Genomic DNA, 19,933 nt, shown 5'->3' on the forward strand with positions numbered 1-19,933 from the left:
TCGACTGATTAACTCGTCCAGCTACACATAACGACGCCAGACTTCGTCGCCTCCAAACTTGGCTTGTCAATGCTTCACCACAATCAACCAGAGGGCCAATCAGGGCTCACCAGGGCTGAGCTGTCTGCCATTTTCCCTCCAGACGAGACATCTGTGTTGCACCCGGCCTCCTGTCGCCAACTGAGAGCATTTGTCAAGAGAGATTAACTTTTGAATTAAAAGCAGAGGGGGTCAGAGGAGAGTTTAAACAGGCGGCCGACCTGACGTGCAGCATTTGACCCAGACTTCATCTTTGACTCTGTTTGTCTCAGACTGTTTTCGTGCAACTCAAGAAAATATTTGCACATATTTGACGTCTCACCAAACAAACATTTCATCTTTATTCTATTTCTGTAAACATGAATAGTTAATAAGGATATCTTTGATGGAAATGAGTCCTCTGTAGAGCTGATTTGGTCAGTTCACTCAAGGTCAGCGCTTCATTTCATTTAACATCCACAAAAGCCCAGACGTCCACAAACCATTTTCTAATGAGGTACCTTTTCTAAAAGTTGCATCGTTACGAAAGAAATCATTTACTAATGTTTCACACATCAGTTATAAAACTCAGTTATATCTAAGCTTAATCTTATCCAGATGTCTCAGATGCCATTCAACAATTTACCATCTGAAATCAAGTTCAGACGATGAAACAAACAGTTTTGAAAAGGAAAAGTTGCAGCAGTGATGATGTCGCCTGTGACTCCGCTTGACAAGTCGCCAGTGGCTGTTTTTATAATAATAATAATAATAATAATATTAATAATAATAATAATAATAATAATAATAATATCATACAGCCAATCAGCGTCTCATAGAGGCTCCAAATTATTGTATTATTTCATTGGTTTCGTCTCGTCATGAATCTTTGGCATCTGGACCAAAATCGACTTATTTACAAACTTGATAGATTATTGTAAGAAGCCTTTATCAACCAACTTATGTTTATTATTGGAGACTTTTGCACATTAGAAGGAAAGAAATCTACAAACTTCTCCACTGATAGCATTGCACTCCTATAAAACTGTTTGGGATGGACATTTTCTAACACAATTTTCTTCTTCCCTTCCCTTGTCAAAAGCTGGCCTACATTACCCATAATGCAACTTGATTGTTGACAGTTGGGTGGAAATTCAGGTGTGTTACGGTAGGCTGCTTATCCAGCTTTGAGCCACTAGCTATGCTCATTTCTTTCTAACTTCATGCCCCCATTTGTTTTCTTGAAACTTGTAGTCTTGTAGTCCCAAACTGACACTGACGTCACTTAAAGCGACTTATCAGACTTTCCCCTCGTACTCATCAGTTCCCTCTGGAGACGCAAAAGGCTTTTAAAAACTCGCCAGCTGACCTCCAGCCACTTAACCCTCTCATGTTGCTGTAGTGATGCAGAAGTGTGTTCCAGCAGTGGGTCAGTATGCTGTGACATCACTGTTAGGTGTGCTTACAGGTGCAACCGAGCAAACTGCAGAAGGCATTAGAGCATCAACTCTCTAATAACTTAGCTTATTAAAATGTGAGTCTTTATTCATGAATATTTATTACAGCAGATGGTCCTCCTGATAAGTTAAGGTACAATTAAGACAAAGTATCATGCCACTGTATAGGAGGATAAACACCAGACCTGGCACCCCAAGATCTGTTGCTATAATGACTTATAACTGATCTGGGCACCAGTAAATGATTTATTAACCATTAACCCCGCTGGAATATTTCTTACTTAGAAACCCTTCTTAAATGAGAAAGCACTACCACATTATTTTCTCTCTCTCTACAGCAGCTCTGTTATGTTGTAAAACTGATCATTTATACAGTAATGCCCGGTAATAGTCAAAGAAACATGTAGAAACTAAAATGAATGGACCGGCTATCTGTGTGTCCCACTATCAGCTGTCAGTAGCTGAGATCAGGAAGCTGCCCACACAGCCCGTGTGAAGGTCTGCCACGCCAAGAAGACTATCAGCCGCAGCCAGACAGAAGTGACACGTCGGGCCTCTGTGTTGTTTACCGCCGAGCTGAGGCCGTTTATGTCCAGCTGCCAGGAACAAACAATATGGAGAACAGCCCAGGGACGCGCTGGCTTGGCCCCGATACTAAACTCCAGGGCAGACACGGATCGGACCGAGACAAAAACACAGAAACGCAGTTGGTCCAACATGAGACTTGGCTATTTTAAAATGCCTGCTCGCACGAAGTGACTGATATTGAAAAAAGCTTTTAAAGTGGCTAAATCATCATAACACTTTCCACAGGCAGGATCCTCTGGAGGTCTGGCAAAGTGAAAATTGGCTTTCAGGTTTGTGCAACATGAGGAACGCTGGAGTTTCCTGCCAAACACTTTAAGGAGGGATATGAAAACACTTTTAAAAATAAGCACTGGCTGCGTTCCCTCTGTTACTGGACTCACAAGTTGTTTGTAAGTTTATACGTCTTCTTCCTGAGAGAATGAAGACGATATTATAGATTCCAGCAGCTACAGTTGAGTCTGATTATGGTGAATGTTGTAGCGACGTACATCAGCAAACAAAGACAGACTCTGAACCCCAGATCACTCAGCCCTCGCTCTGAGCCTCGGCTCTTTGTGTGGCTACCAATAAGGGCTGCGTGAGCATTTCAGATAAGGTAGTGTTTTTCCACAGTGAAGGTGAGAGACTGAGGGCTCAGTTTGGGTCGAAGCATCACACCCTCGGGCCCTCCACACATGATCAGCAGCAGAACTGTTCTTTGCCCTTGTTAGACGTTGATTTCCAATAAAGACAGTGAAGATGTCGAACTCTGCAGAGGCACTAACATTTCACGTCCTTCACATTATTTCAGCCTGAGAAACACACAGTTTAGTAAAAAAGTGAGAAGTCTGAGGTTGCAGTGGCTGTGCTGGACACATGCGAGAACATGACTGGACACTATTCAGCTGGGAAGCCCAGCCAAGCAGCTGGTGAATGAATCAAAGTGTGGTCTCAGCACTCTCCCTGAGCTGTCGTGATGCTCCATTTCCAGATAACCTTTCAGTGTCCAACCAATGAGAGGACAGCTGTGTGAGAGCAACCAAACAACCATTCTTGGAAGAAAGAGTTGTTTGAGGATTGTTGAAAGTGTATGTGTTAAAAGATCCTCACCTACAAACATTCAAATGTTGACCCATTTTTTCCATCTGTAGAATACAATGTGGTTCTTTGTAGAGCCCTCAGAAGACAAGAAGGTTACAGGTGAAATCCTTTGGCATTGAATTGTGGAGACGTGGCAGAGAAAGCAAAAAATGCATCCAATATTTTGAAAGCAGACATCTGGCGACATTTCGGATTTTAGGTTACTCAGAAGAATGAACATGAAAAGACACACGCTGTGTTTAAAATCTGCCTCATGAAATTGAAATACTTTGGCAACACAACGAATTTGAGAAACAATTTTAGCAGTTTTCCACCTGAGCTGCAGCTGTAAGAATACAGTGAGCCCAGCTAATCCTCCAAGAAAGGAGGCGCTGTCGACTGTACCGTCCAATTTTGAGGGAGGTGTGTGCAGTCATGTCTGTCTTAAATCTGTGTATGTGAGAACAATATCTATTGTCTGATCCCTGAATGTGAACAAGACAGGGTTGAAGTCCAGCCCGACCTACACCCTGGACTGACAGCCAACACTAGCATTGGACCTATATTGTGAGGTCTTCATTGTTCAGTATGAGCATAATTCCTGCAGATACTGGGCTGCAGGAATTATAAAAAACTTAAACACATAGTATCTTTGAATATCTGAGAGAATATTTTTCTTTACCCAGGAGCCACCGATAGACGTCTTGCTTAGATACACGGCACCGATCTGAAAATAAACGTCCGATAGAAACACAAACACTGTTGCGGTTCCCATGGTGCTTTCGAGGAATCGTTCCCATGTTTATTGAACAGAAGACAACAAATCTAAAGTGGTTCCATATCGCAGACTCACATGTGTACGACTGATTTGCATGATGAGATAGAAACAAACATTCCTCGTGACGGTTCAAGCATACGCAATGTGATAAATAATGTAAAGCCGCTTTGGCCTGAAGGCAGGAAGCTTCTAGATGAAAAAAAACACAACTGAGAAACAATCTGTCAGCAGGTTAAACAACTGCGAGATACAAGACAGGTACGAGACTCCCGGTGCAGATGTGGCTGAAATGCTGAACAGTCAGTCGGTAAAGAATATGCATTATATAACCTCCATACAGTCTACAGAGATTTAAGCAGAGAATTGCATAACATTTAACTTAAAAATATGACATTTTTGGAGTATACATTTCCACGTTTGACAAAATGTCTGTTGGTCTGCAGTTCAATAAAAGGTCCCTGCAGCTGCATATCCGTTTAACCTCAATACCAACGGATAAACACAACTTTTCTGTTTATTATTCCTCCGTCAAAGCCTTCAGGGGGCCGCTTGTATTAAAAAAGTACCCATGTAAGAATCTGTGCGCCGAGTTTTGCAGACTGTGCATACAGTTCAATAATTGATGCCCTGAAAGTAACTTTTCCTCCAGGATGTAGACATTGTTACACAAGCTACATTGGGCCAGCAGAAACAGCACGAACACCAGAAAGAAAGGCTTTTGTAATAAATCTGCCACTTTTGGAAAAACAAATCTCCCAAAACAAACTGAAGGGTTTTAATCCTTAAAGATTGTTAAACCATGCCCGCAAGATATAAAACTGTACAAGGACGTAAGTATCAATCGATTTCTTTTTCCTCCAGAAGCTGCTTAACATCCCATCATCTGAAACCATCAAAGCAAATCAGCTCCACTGATTCCCACTTTAACTTCAGATATAAACGAACGTCATGATCACAATGACGTCAAACAAAAAAATCAAAAGAAAAGAAATTCAATCCGACCTGCTCAGAAAAATCAAAAGAAGCTTGCTTCCAGCCAGAAAATCATTTTCATGCCTCTGTGCACTGCTGCGGTTTTGTTCTGTTTAGCAATGTTTATCCAGAGGTGGCAAAAGTCCACACACTCTCTTCTCCAGTAGAAGTACTGATTCAACTTCTGTACTCAAGTTTAAAAGTAATTAAGTACAGGCTCTGAAATGTACTCAAAGTAAAAGTCTCCCTCTGAAGGACATTTGTGGTCAAAGCTAACTGAAGCTCACGTCATATTAATATAATTCAAAGACTATTGAAGTTAAAGGTAGAATCAGTAGGATTTGTCCCAGCTGTTCCTGAACGCAACACAAAGATAGTTGATTGTTGAGTCTCATTCCCAGAATGTCAGATAGCCACATTTTGGGTTGGTAAAGCGTCCCGAGCAGCAACAACGTGAGAAAATAAGAAAATCTCTGCAGATACGAGACACTAACACGCCTTTTCTCCCCATTCCAGCCTCCCTCTCTGTCTGTTTACGTCTTTTGCGTGGCTGTTTCGTCGCGCTGCGTCTGCCGTGAGCGATATGAACTGATAGGTTGAAATCAGTCTTGTGATGTTGGGAAGGCGCCGGGCAATGTAGCAAAATAATAGTAATCCATAATTCCCCTCAAATGCATTCAAAGTAAAGTAATGAGCCTGTTTTGAAAATGACAGGAATACAAAAAAAGATGAGTCGAATCATCATCCTTCACGCACATAAACTCTAATACACAAGATGCACTTAAACCCTCTCACTGTTAACCACTAATATCTTATCGCTCCCTCATTTCCACAGATGATTCGTCAGATTAACCACAGGGAGCCGAGTTTGTCATTAATCATGTGTGTCACATGCTCTCTTCTGTTATTCTGTTCAGGTTTCTGCTGCTTTCATCATCATCATGGTGTCGCCCGCTGTGCAGATCTGTATGCAGCCTCCAAACACTGAAGAAATATATGAATTAAACTTATCCAGCTCACAACCTCCATTAATTCGACTGGTGTCCTAACAAAGGGTCTTTCAGCAGTACTTAATATTAGGTAACATTAAAGCGGGGGTGATAGTCAGCAGGATGGCAGCTGTGATTGGAAACGGCTTATAAAAATTGGAAAATAAACATTTGGCCACAACCGTTCAACAACATTGACTGCAACCCAAGATGATTAAATGAAACCCTGCCTGCGGCCCCGAGTGGCTTCATTGTTCATTAAACCCACAAGTGCTGAATAGAATAAAACATACTGATGATTACTTTGCTATTCTTGGGACCCTGATATATAAGAAAACAAATGCATGTTTAGTACATGTGCAATGTACAAATACAGGCCCAATATTAGATAAGATAAACAGACCAAAGTCACCAAAATCATTAGAAACCATCTACTTCTGATTGTGAATATTCAACTACATTTTGTGGAAATTTCAACAGTAGAGGGTTAAACTGACCAGCCCACACCAGCATCCTCAGGCTGCACCAAACAGAGCACATCACAACGCTTCAAACGTCAATATGTCATGAAAACATCACAACCAGCATTCTCAGTGAGAGCAGCTCCCTCAGTGGAGCTTCGATAACACACAACAAGGCCGTAAAGTGATATCTGCTGAATTAAATATCTGCTGCAGTGTTTCCCATGAATTGATTTATTCGTGGCGGCCAGACACAACATCAACATGGACCTTTATATATTGATTTTCTGTGTTTTTACCATCTGAAAAGGGGTAACACATTGAAACGAACCCATCTGTAAGCAGCCCACCCACTCCATGAATCAAGAAGTGATCATACACAAGAGAAAGTAAAAGTGGCTTTTACTCCACAGAGAAGACAGTGTGGTGAGTATCCTGAATACTTCTGCACAAATTTGGCCAAAAAGGATGAAAGACTCACACTTATTTGACTCAAACCAACAATGGAGCTGTATACATTGTTATTTATGTGTCACAAAGTACTTGGCTATTAAAATATATGCAGTTGAGTACTCAACTGTATATTCAGGACAAACCACGCCCACAGTGGGGCAGCCCCCGAACCTCAGTAGAACCAGAACATCATAGTAAGCCCACTTCCATCTATCGCTTGGACCAAGCACCATCGCCAAGAAAGAGAAAGGGAAAGGGTGCAATTTCAAAGATACTAAGCTCCTTCCAAGAAGAAACAAGATTCTCATTCAATCTCATTCAAACTCTTTGTTGCGCCATTTCACTCTTCAAAAAGGACCAAAACCACAACAAATACCAAGTGGCTCTCTGCAAACTTCCACCACAGCATAGTCAAATTAAAAAGCAGCTACTTACATCCCACCATCATCATGGCCACGGAGAAGATCTTCTCCCCGTCGGTTGTAGGGGCGATGTTGCCAAAGCCGATGGTCGTCAGGCTGGTCATGGTGAAATACAGAGAGGTGATATAGAGAGAGTCCTTGCCAGGGCCGCCTTCCCATTGGCCAGAACCACTAGCGTTGTAGCGGTACGGTGATCCGATGTTGTTAGCCAGCTGGTAGAGCCAGCTGTCCATCTTGATAGTGTTGGTGGCCTCATCTATGACCTCGTAGTCTCCGATACTGTACCTGTTGAAGACAAAAGCAAAGTTATCATGGAAGAAAATCAGGGTAAAACAAACTTAGAAAACAACTACGATGTATATTAAGGTTGCCTGACTAGTGGTAAAATCTGCTTTTAGTTATTTCACTGACTCGAGGAAAAACGTTAAAACATTTAAAATGGACTTGATCCTTTATTTATGTATGCATCCCTTAGCATATACCCAGGGTGCTTGAAATCTTAAAATGTATGCCTCACATGCTTTTAAGAATATATGACAGGCCACTTAAGTAACCCTTAAATACGGTTATTAAAACCATTAGTCATGCATGTAAGAGCAGATGGAGGACCATAAGCAACATTCAGGGCTTCGCTTTGGTCTGTCGAGGCTCATATTCAGTTATTAGGGTAACTTACTTTATGCGCTTTTCACTTTCATCTCAATGAAATGTTAATGCAGCAGCCTGGATGGTAAGATATCTGGTAAATAGATCACAGAAGCTTCTATAAAGGGAGTTATTCAGATAGCAAGTTCATGGAACGTGGAGTTCCTCAAGGGAGCGGCCTCGGCTCACTGATGTGTTACATTTTTAACAACAATTTCCTGTTCGCAGTAAAAAAAATGCTAAATTAACACCGTACGCAGATGATACTTCATCATATGTATCAGCAGCAACACCTGCTGATCTGACTGCCATCTTGAACAAGGAGCTAGACGTTATTGAAAAATGTATCCTTGAACACGTTCTCATTCACAATTCATCAAATATGGCAGCCTGCTCAGTGGCCTTTAGCTTCAAACTCTATAAATAAAACACCCATCCAGCAAGAAGTCTAAACTAAGCTATTGGCCATCACCCTGGGCAACACATCATCCTGGTCAAAACACATCAACTATATTGTCAATAGAATGGGCAAGGCGTTAGCTGTAGTAAGGTGATGTAGAAAATACTTTACAACTAATTCAATTAAACTGATACTAAATAGGTTTAAGTACAGAATAACGTGACGGTTTCTATAGGGCACTAACACCAACAGCATGCACTTACTTCTCAACTGGCTAAAAAATTGAAGACAGGATGATCCCTGCACTTCTGCTTTCAACATGTTTTACAATCCAAGACTCATCAGATCAGTACCGCTATTCAAAACACAACTTAGAGACATATGCCACCAGACGGGTAACAGAAGGCTGGTTTTCACCAAGGCAGACACTGAAATCTTGAAAATGCACGGTAGGATATAGAGCAAAGAAAGCAGGGAATTCTGTTTTTGACTAAATTAGAGATCAACTTTTAAAGTGCAAATAAGAAAGCACCTTTGAACATCACATTTGTAGGATGCTAGTGCTAGTTTTTATTAATACATACACATACAGGATACCCTACACATCAGTCTTATGACTCCTTTAATCTTTAATATATGTTCTTAGATGAGGACCGCAGGAAGACTAGCTTCGACCTCAGGCAGAGCTAATGGCCATCCGAACAAATAAACAAAGACATAAAAGCAGCTTTGGAGGTTTATAATGAAGGCGTTCTGTCTGGTAATTTATGTGAAGTACATCAAGCAGGAATGTCTCAAAATGTTGCTTTTGTGTATATCTTAAGGAACGAAACCATATGTTCTGGGATAGCAGCGATTGTTTGCCATCGGGCATAAATAAATTAGAATACAACTGATGACTGTGAGGAAACTAAACAACGCTTGTAGGAAGCAGAACAGCAGCAGATGTTTTGTAATGTACAGTGTGGGGAGGGCAGGAGCAATGTTTAGCATACATATCCAATTAGGAACAGTTTGGAAAAAAAAGTCCCAGCAGCCAGCAGGGGCTTTTGAATGGCACTAAACTGTGAGGAAATGAGACTTCCCTCAGTGACTGCTAAAAAGTTTACCAGATGCAAGCCAGCCAGTGAGCCACCAATCCGAACACGCAGACCAGCAGGACCAGAACAGCAGCCCCGTACTCCAGGTAGTGGTCCAGTTTCCTGGCCACCCGGCCCAGACGCAGCAGGCGGACCACCTTCAGGGAGCTGAACAGACTGCTGATGCCCTGAGGGGAGGAAGGAGGGAGAGGAAGGATAGAGAAATCTGGGTTATTACAGGTAAATGTCTGTTTTCTGCAGAGTAAAAAATGAATCCATTCCCTGGGCAACAGCTGACCATAGTCTAAGCCCAACCTCCCTTCGTAACTGTTGCTATGCTTCCCAGTCTATATTTGCACATATCCACAGACCCCACACCAAATACTTGTACCTGAATCTTCCACAAACCTCAAGAAAACACTGACATTGTTTTATTAATTCCTTACACTTTTCGTCATGTGCTTTTGGTTTTGGAAAGGCTAAAAACAAAGACATCACCGTTAAAACTGTTACTATGATTGGATATTCACTGATAAGAGGAGGGGTTTAGCAAGCTGTCCATCAAATATTCATTTAAGCATACTGAGAAAATGTTTGAAAAACCTCAAACATAGATCCTTTTATAATTACTGGGATTTTCCTTGCAAGACTTCCATTTTACACCTTTCACGTCAAATTATATTATCCCTAAAACACTAAACTAAAAGTCATTTGGAGACTCATCATATCACCTTGTTGTATTTGCAATAATACGCTTAGAGATAATAACCGATGCTAAGCTCTGTAAACAGAGAGGTTTAATGACTGTAGGCATCATAGAGCAACATCTAAAGATTATGTAAGAGCTACACAAGTGAGAGAAATAAGTTAGGGAGTAAAAATGTGCAATCACAACAACAGTGTGCCCGGCTTCATATCGCTGTACTTTCCTGTCAGTGAGTACACTCCTTATTTTTGGGGAGCATATTGGAGCAAAACTAGAGCTGACATCATTGCATTCAGAGCCACACTTCGACATCCATCAAAATTACATCTAAATGACATTTGGTTAGTGTTATGCAGCTCTGGACCCAAGGGGAAACCAGACAAGGTCTCTGCAAAAACAGAAAACAAACACTGTTAAATTGTTTTCATAATCCCTAATTTTCTTCCAATAAACTATCAGGAAGTTAAACTACTGAAGCCATAAACCATCTTCAGCCTAAACCTGAAACGTAATTCCAGTTTTTTGAAAGGAAAACATTTGGGAGCATGAACGAGCAATATGATGCCTGAAACACAACCACCAACAACTTGTTTTAATAGTGAAAAGTAAAAATAGAAGAATAACCTTCAGGAGAAAGCACTTCTGTAAAAGCGTGTTATGTCTCCAATACAGCCATTACTGGTTGAGTCGGAGTTTAACACAGACGCTATTACTGATAATGGTACTGTGGCTCAGTCATTGCAGTCACAGTACAAAAAGAGTCCAGTGAGCAGGACGGCCTGGAGCATCAACAACACGCTGTATGTTTTTTTAAACTTATTTTACGTGTCAGTGCGTATGAATGGGACAAAGTAAATAAATAGCCCTGCTCCCCTTTTCAGTAGTGTTACTGTACATGTTGGTCTCATAAGAGACACATCAGTGCTGAAAGAGGAAAGGTCCGTCTAAAAGCAGGAACATGGTTGCAGGGAACTTCACACATTCATGCATACAAAGAAAGATGAACCCTGGAGCCCATTTTTTGTACTTAAGGTGTACAACGTACCGCTTGTTGAACACTATAATATATATAAAGTGGTGCTGGTAAGTTCTGTTTAAACTTGGGGCGAACAAAGCTCCACCACTGACCCAAATCAACCACAGAGCAACAACTTTAAAACAACCAAATCCATGGAATACCTAAAAAAAAACACTAAGGAACTCGTCCACACACATTTGATGCAAGGGCACGCTACGCTTCCCAGCTTTACACGCTTGGCCAAAGCAGGCTACACCAACGCAAACACTCACTGGCTGCACCTAATTGGACAAACACCACTTGTGGGACGTGTGCTCCAGAATTCAACAGAGCTAGACGCCCCAGCTCTCAAAACACGTTACGCTACCAGAATGCAGTGCATGGCTTCCCACATAGTTAGTGAAAGGGAAGCGTGGAAACCACGGATCCTGTGGACACATAACTAAAGTTAAAACACAACCAACAGTGCAAAATCCCAGGCTGAGAGACATTAAAACCAGCAGTCCCCACTACAAAAGCCACGGTAGCTTTTGAGCTCTCCTCTCCCAGACCAAGTGCATCTCATTGGGCAATCGAGACATGGCACACCTGGGCAGAGCTAGAGAGGGCAGGAGGTGGAGAGAGACAAGCAGCACAGGGAACGAATACAACTAAGAAGACATTGTGATAGTTTGTCCACCAATGACAAGTTTATTTTCACTGTAAAACATCCTGCTGAGTACAACTCTTGGCCACAGTTCATTAATCGACTAATTGAAAGAATCCATCTCAGAGTACGATATCAGCCAGGCTCTAATACTCATAAACACAAATATTAGTTTAATGCACAACAGCACAGGGCTTCACCCCACACAGTCTGAATTATTACTTGTAGCTGACCCCTGTCCTCCACAGGACCTGGCTCTTTATCCCCTGTTCTATACCACTAACTTTGCCAAACACAGTTGCCTGAGAACGAGGCTCAAAATAAACAAAACTGATTGTTTTCAACCGCAGCAGCAGCAGCAACCAGGTCCCCGAGGCGCCCGCACGCTCTGCACGATCCGTTTTAACACAATTAACACAGCCGAGCGTTTGGAGCAGCAGGGGCCAACAGTGTACAACCCCGAGCTAAATATTTACCAACATTACAAAAAGAATCATTTTAGAGCATAGAGGGGGAAAAACAGTAGATAAAAGCCAGCAGGGTTATCTAATGATGTAGGAGCTGATGTTACGTAATACAGACCGCTGAGGACGAGCAGAGCTGCTTCCTTCAAACTCTTCAGTTTCAGCTGGACCAGCTCCAGTCAACCTCTGTTGACCTTATTTTAACCCCAGTTAGACCAAAGCTTCTCTCAAAGTTTTCTTGACTCTGTACTTGTGTTTTTCACTGGTCAGCATCTTTCTGCTCCGTCTTAAATTTTGCATATTTTATCCAGACAAGAGCTCAAAGTCCACCCCCTCCCCTCGCCCTCCTCTGTTCCACTATACACTGTGAATATTTTTAACGGGACGTTGCAACACTTTACAGACATGTTTGTGGCGACAGAACTAGGTTTCTTTTAAGCCAAAACATGATCTTTTCCTAACCTTAAAAAGCTAAGCAAGGTGGCGGTCAAGCCAGAGACCACTGTTCAAGACTGCATTTCAACATGTGTAAGTGTGAAACCACTGGATATTTTGACTTTTCTAGCTCTGTTTGTGTCAACAAAACCAGGTATTGTAAGTCAAGACATGATCTTTTCGTCTAAACCTGACCAGAGCATAAGCACAGCGTTGTCACAAGATAAAACTAAACATAAAGAAATGTTTTAACATATCCATGGTTTGCAGAAACTTACATTGCCAACATTAATTCTGGTTGTTGAAAACTTAAAGACAAAACCTACATAGCTGATACAGACGGATCTGCATCTGTGTTCAGCCTGAAGAAAACTTCTTGTGACTCCTTGCAAAAGTTAAGAAACATTTGCTGTCACTAATTTGCTCTTGAATTAGACTCTTTTGTCTTTGATCTTTACTTTTTCCTAACTCTTTGACTTGACCAGGGCCGTTTTAACTCCACTGGACTAAGGAGATCTTGGCTGCACCTTCGCCTCAACTCTCTCTGATGCCACAAACCCTCGCAGCCCTCCCCGGCCCTCGCAGCCTCTCTCCAGCCACAGCTTCAAAGGCCTCCCCAGGGACTCAAACTGTTCCCAGCTCATATGTAAATGCGTCTAAATTAAAGTAGCCACGGGACAGAGCAGCACAGATGAAAAGAGCATGAGTCAAGAGCACGCAACGCATGTAGAATCATGGCTCATAAGCACCTGTTTATCCAAACAGAGCCCGGCGAAGTGCGACGGCGAAGAGACGGAGATTACATGTCCACCGGGGAGCTCTTTTCACAGCGCCGGCTCTTTCTCTCATTATTTTCAAAGCAGAAGAGGCACTGTTGCATATTCCTGACAGCACTGGGAGCTTAACGTGTTTTTCAGCGCTCAATCCGGTGAGCATTAAAAATTCAAAATGTCTCAGCTTTTAGCAAAAGAGCGCCATGCTTCAGCTGAGTTTTCAATTGTCACTCCACAGCAACAGGAGCCAGGAGCAGGAGCTTCTCCAAGCAGCAAAAGATAAAACACAAAGGTGCTTTCTGTTTAATATTTAATCCTTTGATTTTTTTATTTAACTCCCTTTGATCAGTCGAAACACGAGGATATTCTCAAATCTTAAACGGAATATGTTTTTGATATTTCACTACCACAAAATGCTTTTGGTTTAAAAGCTTTTGACACGTGAAACAAATCAAATATAAACTATCTGTGGGATTAGTCGACTTTGGCAATTGAACCGCATCAAACTGACATCAGACTGTAATATGTTGAACCAAATGAGCAGCAGGGACAGAGAAACGTTTTGTTTTTCATTAGTTTCTCGTCACACTCCAAACCACCTTTGCATTCATACTAAACAAAAGCACAGTAATAACTAACAATATTAACAATGACTCTGCTCCATTTAAAGTTTCCCAATAAGCCAATGACAGTGAGCCAGCATGCACGATACCAAGGTCCTGATATTTGCACACCTAAGTTACTTTTACTACCATTACAGCTGTTTTCCTGCTATGACATGTCAAAAAGGTTATAAAAAAATGTCCTGTTACCACCAAGTGTCATTTTCAAGCCTCGAGTTTGGCATTACAGTCATCGCCATCTTACTTTTTGGAGCCAGGAGTGACCATATTTGGATGAGAGGGTGGATCGATAGACTTGTCAATAGCCACGCCCTAAATCATCCTGTGCTTTATTGTCTATTTTACTCTAAATGGGACCATAGTTAACAAAACAAACATCATTCTGTGTAGAAGACGACTTGAAACTAGAGATTAAGACCATAAAGTCGTCAGGAAACTGTTTACTGAGGTAATAAATCAAGTGAGAAGTAGCGTCATTTTCTCATAAGCTTACATACAGTCAGACTTTCTTTTGAAACCACTGGAGCCGCCCCCTGCTGGCCATTAGAAGGAATCTTAGCAGCCCTGATAAGAACTTGTTTTTGAAATGGGTATTGGTGATGATGCCACATTTTCATCACGACTTGTTTGCACTTCTGAAGTTTGATTTGATGTCATAGCCAATCTGATCTGAGCTGGTATAACCATCTGTACAATCGCTTCATTATAATGGAGGAAGGAAATTAAAAAAAACGTTTTACTGTTGAAGGCGTAAATTAAAACGCACGTACACCCAATAATGCAACATAAAGGATGCTATTTCTGACCAACCATATGGCAGCTTTAGGAACACACAGTCCACCTCCAAAAATAAATGCACAGCAAAGTTGGCAGAGTGAAGAAGAAAAAAGAAAAAACACCACATGCTTTTATTTTGTTGTCAAAACTCACACGGGTGGGAAAGAAGAACTTAAAGCGCTGGCACCGAAAACAAAAGCTCAACACGACACCCCAACGCTCATAAACAAGGCGATAAGATTGTTGGCGTGCCAATATTTTGGTTACTTAAAGTTCAACATATTGGGGATGATATATCAGTAACCTCTGCTGAAAGTTTGTGCTAACACAGACAGGAAGTTCAACAATCTCAGTGTATCACCTGAGTCATTATCCAACAGCACACCAGCAATAAGACCGATCTGCTTAAAGTACAATAAAGCGTCCCGGAAACAAAATGTCCTCTGCTTTCTCTGGTGTCTCTGCGCTTGTCGACAATTAAAAATTAAACTAACTGACATAAAGCAACACCCAGCAACCTCTTCTCTTCCTTCGATCACGTCACTTCCTCCCATCCGACAGTCATCCCTTGACTCTTCCCTCCCACCCTCTCTCTGTGTTAACACGCAGTGCGTTAATATCCCACCCCCCGACTGCATGGCGCACAGCTTCCTCCTGGCTCTGTCAGCTCGGCCGGCCGTGGCGGTGGCAGCATGCACGCCACGCAGCAAAGGTCAGCCTGGATTAGACTTTGTGAGACGCCACAGCGCCTGCAGACGCACGCTGTGAGCTCCCATCGGCCTGCCAGGCTCCTCGGTGACAGCAGGTGGCTCTGGGACCCGCGGGGGGTTCTTCCTTTGCCTGACTCCAACACAACTCCCCCTACACTTCAACACACACACAAACACACACTCTGACTCCTCACACACCTCTGCTTCGACCCGAGGGAGCGTCAACACAGCTCCTCATGAGAGTGTTACATCATTTTTTTGTTTTTTTGCTGTTTTACAGCCATAGCCCGACTACTTCAGTCGGTCTGTTGGTGTTACTGCTGCTGACCCGTGTGTGCTTCTGTGTAGGCACTGCTAGATACGAAAAAAAAACCTTGTATATCCAAAATGTCAACAGGAAGAAACAAAGAGAAAAGTTCCTGCACCTCAGATGAAAGTTCTGTTTTAGTACAACTTGTAGCTCCTGATCTTGTCTTGTCCTGGGATAATATTTTTCTCACCATCTTAACTGCGGGGATAATAACAGCACCGCCTTCCACTGCACCTCCTGATGTGAAAGGTGCCTAATAAGCATCTAATGTGAACGTGATATGTCATTATATCCTGGTGACTGGGCTGCAGCTATCACCGATGGTACTAAAGACCAAAAACAACAAAATTAAGATGCAGATTGTGTAAAAGACAAAGAAATTCAAATACAAAGTTCCCCATTAGAGAGGAGTTATAGTTGGCACTTGGTAATGGCCCTCACAACTCATAAATATGGATGCGTTGATGTGTATGTACGTGAGTTGGCAGCACCTGCGTGTCACCAGCTTGGCACCGAAACCTGCATTAAAAAATACGACTAAAAATACTTCAGCCATCAGAGACGGCAGCAGTCTGCGACGAGCCTATAATAATCTCCGTTATTTTCTTTCTTGCTGCACCTTAAGCCGCCCACGCACTGTCCTCATTCAGCATCGTCTATTCTTCAGAAAGCAGCAACAAAAATGTCAATTTAGCAAAGAGGGGAAGAGCGTCTGAATGTGTCCTCTGTAGTGGCTGGAAATTTACGTGCCATTGATTTCCCTCTCAGCTCGCTTGCCTGCTCGCTGCCTGCTGTTTAAAAGACAGAAAACTTCACCCAGCGGGATCTCATCGAATCCATCAGCGACCGGCAGTGAGAGGCCGGAGGCTGTGAGACGCCTGAATCAAGACGCAGCAGCGCTCCAAACACCTACAGGTGGGAGCATCCACAACACAATACAGCGTTCAGTCAGGAGGAGGACACAGTGGGCAGCAGCAGGAGACACAGACACACAGAAACATGCTGAGGAGGAGGTTTAACACCGACAGTTACCACTGAGACATACGAGCTCGAGATTAGCCTCACGTCAGGTCGCAGCTGCGTTAAAACTATCTTCTTGGGACACTTTGTTTATTCATGTAATAATGTTTTCTGTAAAAGAAGTACTGTGTCCCAGGAGGGCCATTAGAGCCCCTTCACGGCCTGTTATGGGAAATATTTGTTTCTGACTGGCTGGAAGTTGGTAAAGTTTATATCAGGAAATGTAAAACAACAGTTTAACTGCTTTCCTTCATCCCTCCTCAGGGTGTATTTAACTGCAGGTTAACCATGGCAACAATATTACTATATTTTTCATCAACCCCACCAGTTAACTCTCAGTGGAGAAACTAATGTAAGGAGAGGTTAAAACTGCACACTTTGGGTGAAAACTACTCTCTCTTTTGCTGTAGTTTGCAACAAAGGTGAGGACCCGAACGGCAGGAAGCGAGCTTTAATAATGCAAGCTGAGGTCCAAAACCCAACAGTCTGGAAAAATGATATCACTTTACTGTAATGCAGCCGTTAAAACCAGGAAAAGACATCACGATGCATAACGATATCCAAAATCTAAGACGACATATCTATCATGTCATCATGTCTATCATGATAAATAAATCTATATACGGTATATATCATATATAAATATATAGCCCAGCTCTATAACAATATAAAAATTGGTTGGAAGAAGCAAATGTTTGCCAACAATCATCAAAAATATGTTCGGTCTTCCTGCATCGACCATTTCAGCAAAAAGCAGCACATTTCTTCCTCATGGAACAATGTTCAGGGTCAGAACATAAAACTGATGCTAGATGTAGAATAATCGTTGATATACAACCTGCTTCAACGAAAAATACAAGTTACGAAAGCAAAAAACTATCCAAAGTTCATCTCTAGAAGTTTTCTAGTCTCACAAGTTAAGAGTCTGTGTGTGTTTTGTGTGTTGTTTTGTCTAAATGTTGTTCAGAACCAGAATAAAACACTGAGGGAGGTGTGGAATGACTTTTTGGCATGTAAAATTAATAGATGTTGAAAGATTCAGCTGCTGGCAGCTTAAATACTGGTTTTATTATTATTACTGGCGTTCAAAACTAACGCTAATTAAGCCCTCGCTTGGCAGACGCATACGTACACACACATTCAATATGACAATGGATGCCACGAGCACACACCTACAGTGAGTGCTCGAAAGGGTTTTTTTTTATTTTATTAAACAAAATATATACACCCACTCATGAAAAGATGTTAAATGAGAAAACGCACAAACGCAGTTCAACATTAGCAGATATTTCTTCTGTATTTGTTTCACATTGAATAGATTCTTCTACTGAGGCTGAGGTCTAATTAATTCAGAGGGAAATCAAGTGGAAAATCACCGTTAATGGACTTCAGGCCGTATTGATATAACTCCTCGATATCTGGCGGGTGTAAATGGCTGTGAAAAAACACCGAGAGCACGAGGGCCTGATCCCTCCAAGAGCAGCATGCAGAAAACAGGTTCAGGAGCTAAAATCTCTCCTTCCCGCAGGCTAATGTAACCAACAACAGCTGTTTTCTGAAACTAATTAGACTCTAAAGCTGCTAAAGATCAATGTGAGACCAAGCAGTGCATCAGATTCTCTGTCAGAATCAGGTAAAGGCAGTTATTCCCTCTCTAAGACCCGGAAACCATCCTCACTGTCAGTTTTTTGTTCTTTCTCCTGAAGAAACTCACTTCAGCCACAATAATAACAATCCAATCATCATTATACTCGGTCCTGCTTCAATTCTACGTGCTATCAGACTTAAATACACCCAGCTGACCTGAGAATCATGACTGTATTAAAGGATTTCACTAATGAATTTCAAGCTTCTGCAGATAAACACACCGATGACGGCAGGAGAGGGAGAAATTACAATTATTCTCCATTTTCGCGAGCAGACTGTCATCTATTATCTCAGCCAGAGAGAAAACCATTATCAATTATTAATCAATGAGCTTCATGAGCTTATTAACTAAAATGGCACCTGCTGTTGTGTCACAAACTCCGGCAAGAAAACAGTTCATGAGGCTCGACTGAGACGCAGCTGCTTCAAACCTGCAATATATGAGCGTGTACATTTAAAGCTGAATGCTATTGAATCCTGACAGTTATCCCTGCTATTAAATGATCCATCTAGATTGTTTTGGTGTGAGTTGCAGAGTTTTGAAGACGGAGAGATGTTTATCTTCTCTCCAAGATGGCACTCCAGCACCAAAAAATACATTTAAAAAACTCAACATGTCTCTTTCCAGAAATCATGACCCGATTATTCAAGACCTTGTTGTGAGCAGTTTCGCGCAAGCACTATTTTCCCTCTACCGAACTACATCCGCCGACCGTATCACCGCTCAGAAGGCAGCGTGCATCTACTCGTGGAGAAGAGGTTCATGCTCATGACAGTGGGGTTGAACTATCCTTTTAATCAAAGCAGTGGACTAAAGAACCGACCAACCTTGCCACAGAGTCACACTGGCAGCGTGTCAAAAAGCTGTGTATTTGTTACATCAGTGCCATCCCTGCGACTCCCAGCATCTGTAGTCCCGAAGCCAAAACACTGCTGAGTCGTCTCCAGTAACATATCGCTGCTCCACATCTCTAATTCAAGCACTCCACCAAAAACACTCTCTTGTTTCAGCAGAAGGGAAAAGTCTTTCCTCCTCCTTTCAGCCAACAAAGTCAATCTCAAACCTGTATGGATTTTTCTTCCAAAACACAGTCAGACAGAAAGCCATTCTTGTGAGCTCAGATTTGTTTACGTGTCTAAAGGATCACCTCGAGATGACGTCTAGCTAATCTGATCACATTCAGATGCGTTAACGTTATATAAGTTCTTCCTGATCCAGACAAAATATCCAGGTACGAGCAACATGTTAATCACAGGTGTAAATTGGGTCACAAACAGCCACTGAGACTCAGCTGAGCCCAGCTGGTGGGAGCTTAACCAATCAGCAACCAGCAGGAAACATAATGACATAATGACACGGTGATTCATCACCTCTTCAGACTTCTTACATTAAACCAGGCACTCTACATATAACATGAAGCTCAACTCTGCAAAGTCATGACCTACTTCTCGCCCCAGACTCAGTCAGAAGCCGACTCTGAGA

General features: G+C 42.1%; 1 protein-coding gene across 1 annotated transcript in view; it reads right to left on the minus strand.

Annotated features, from left to right (window-relative positions):
• kcnh5b (potassium voltage-gated channel, subfamily H (eag-related), member 5b) overlaps nt 1-19,933 on the minus strand; it is a 128,614-nt gene that overhangs the window by 65,052 nt on the left and 43,629 nt on the right. Inside the window, exons 7-8 of the mRNA XM_073483629.1 lie at nt 9,352-9,509; nt 7,211-7,482 (exon numbers count right to left, since the gene is read on the minus strand). Coding sequence (XP_073339730.1) covers nt 7,211-7,482; nt 9,352-9,509 — 430 coding nt within the window. The remainder of the gene's footprint in view (nt 1-7,210; nt 7,483-9,351; nt 9,510-19,933) is intronic.

Source organism: Pagrus major, chromosome 16 (genome assembly GCF_040436345.1).
Source record: "Pagrus major chromosome 16, Pma_NU_1.0".
Taxonomy (NCBI): Eukaryota; Metazoa; Chordata; class Actinopteri; order Spariformes; family Sparidae; genus Pagrus; species Pagrus major.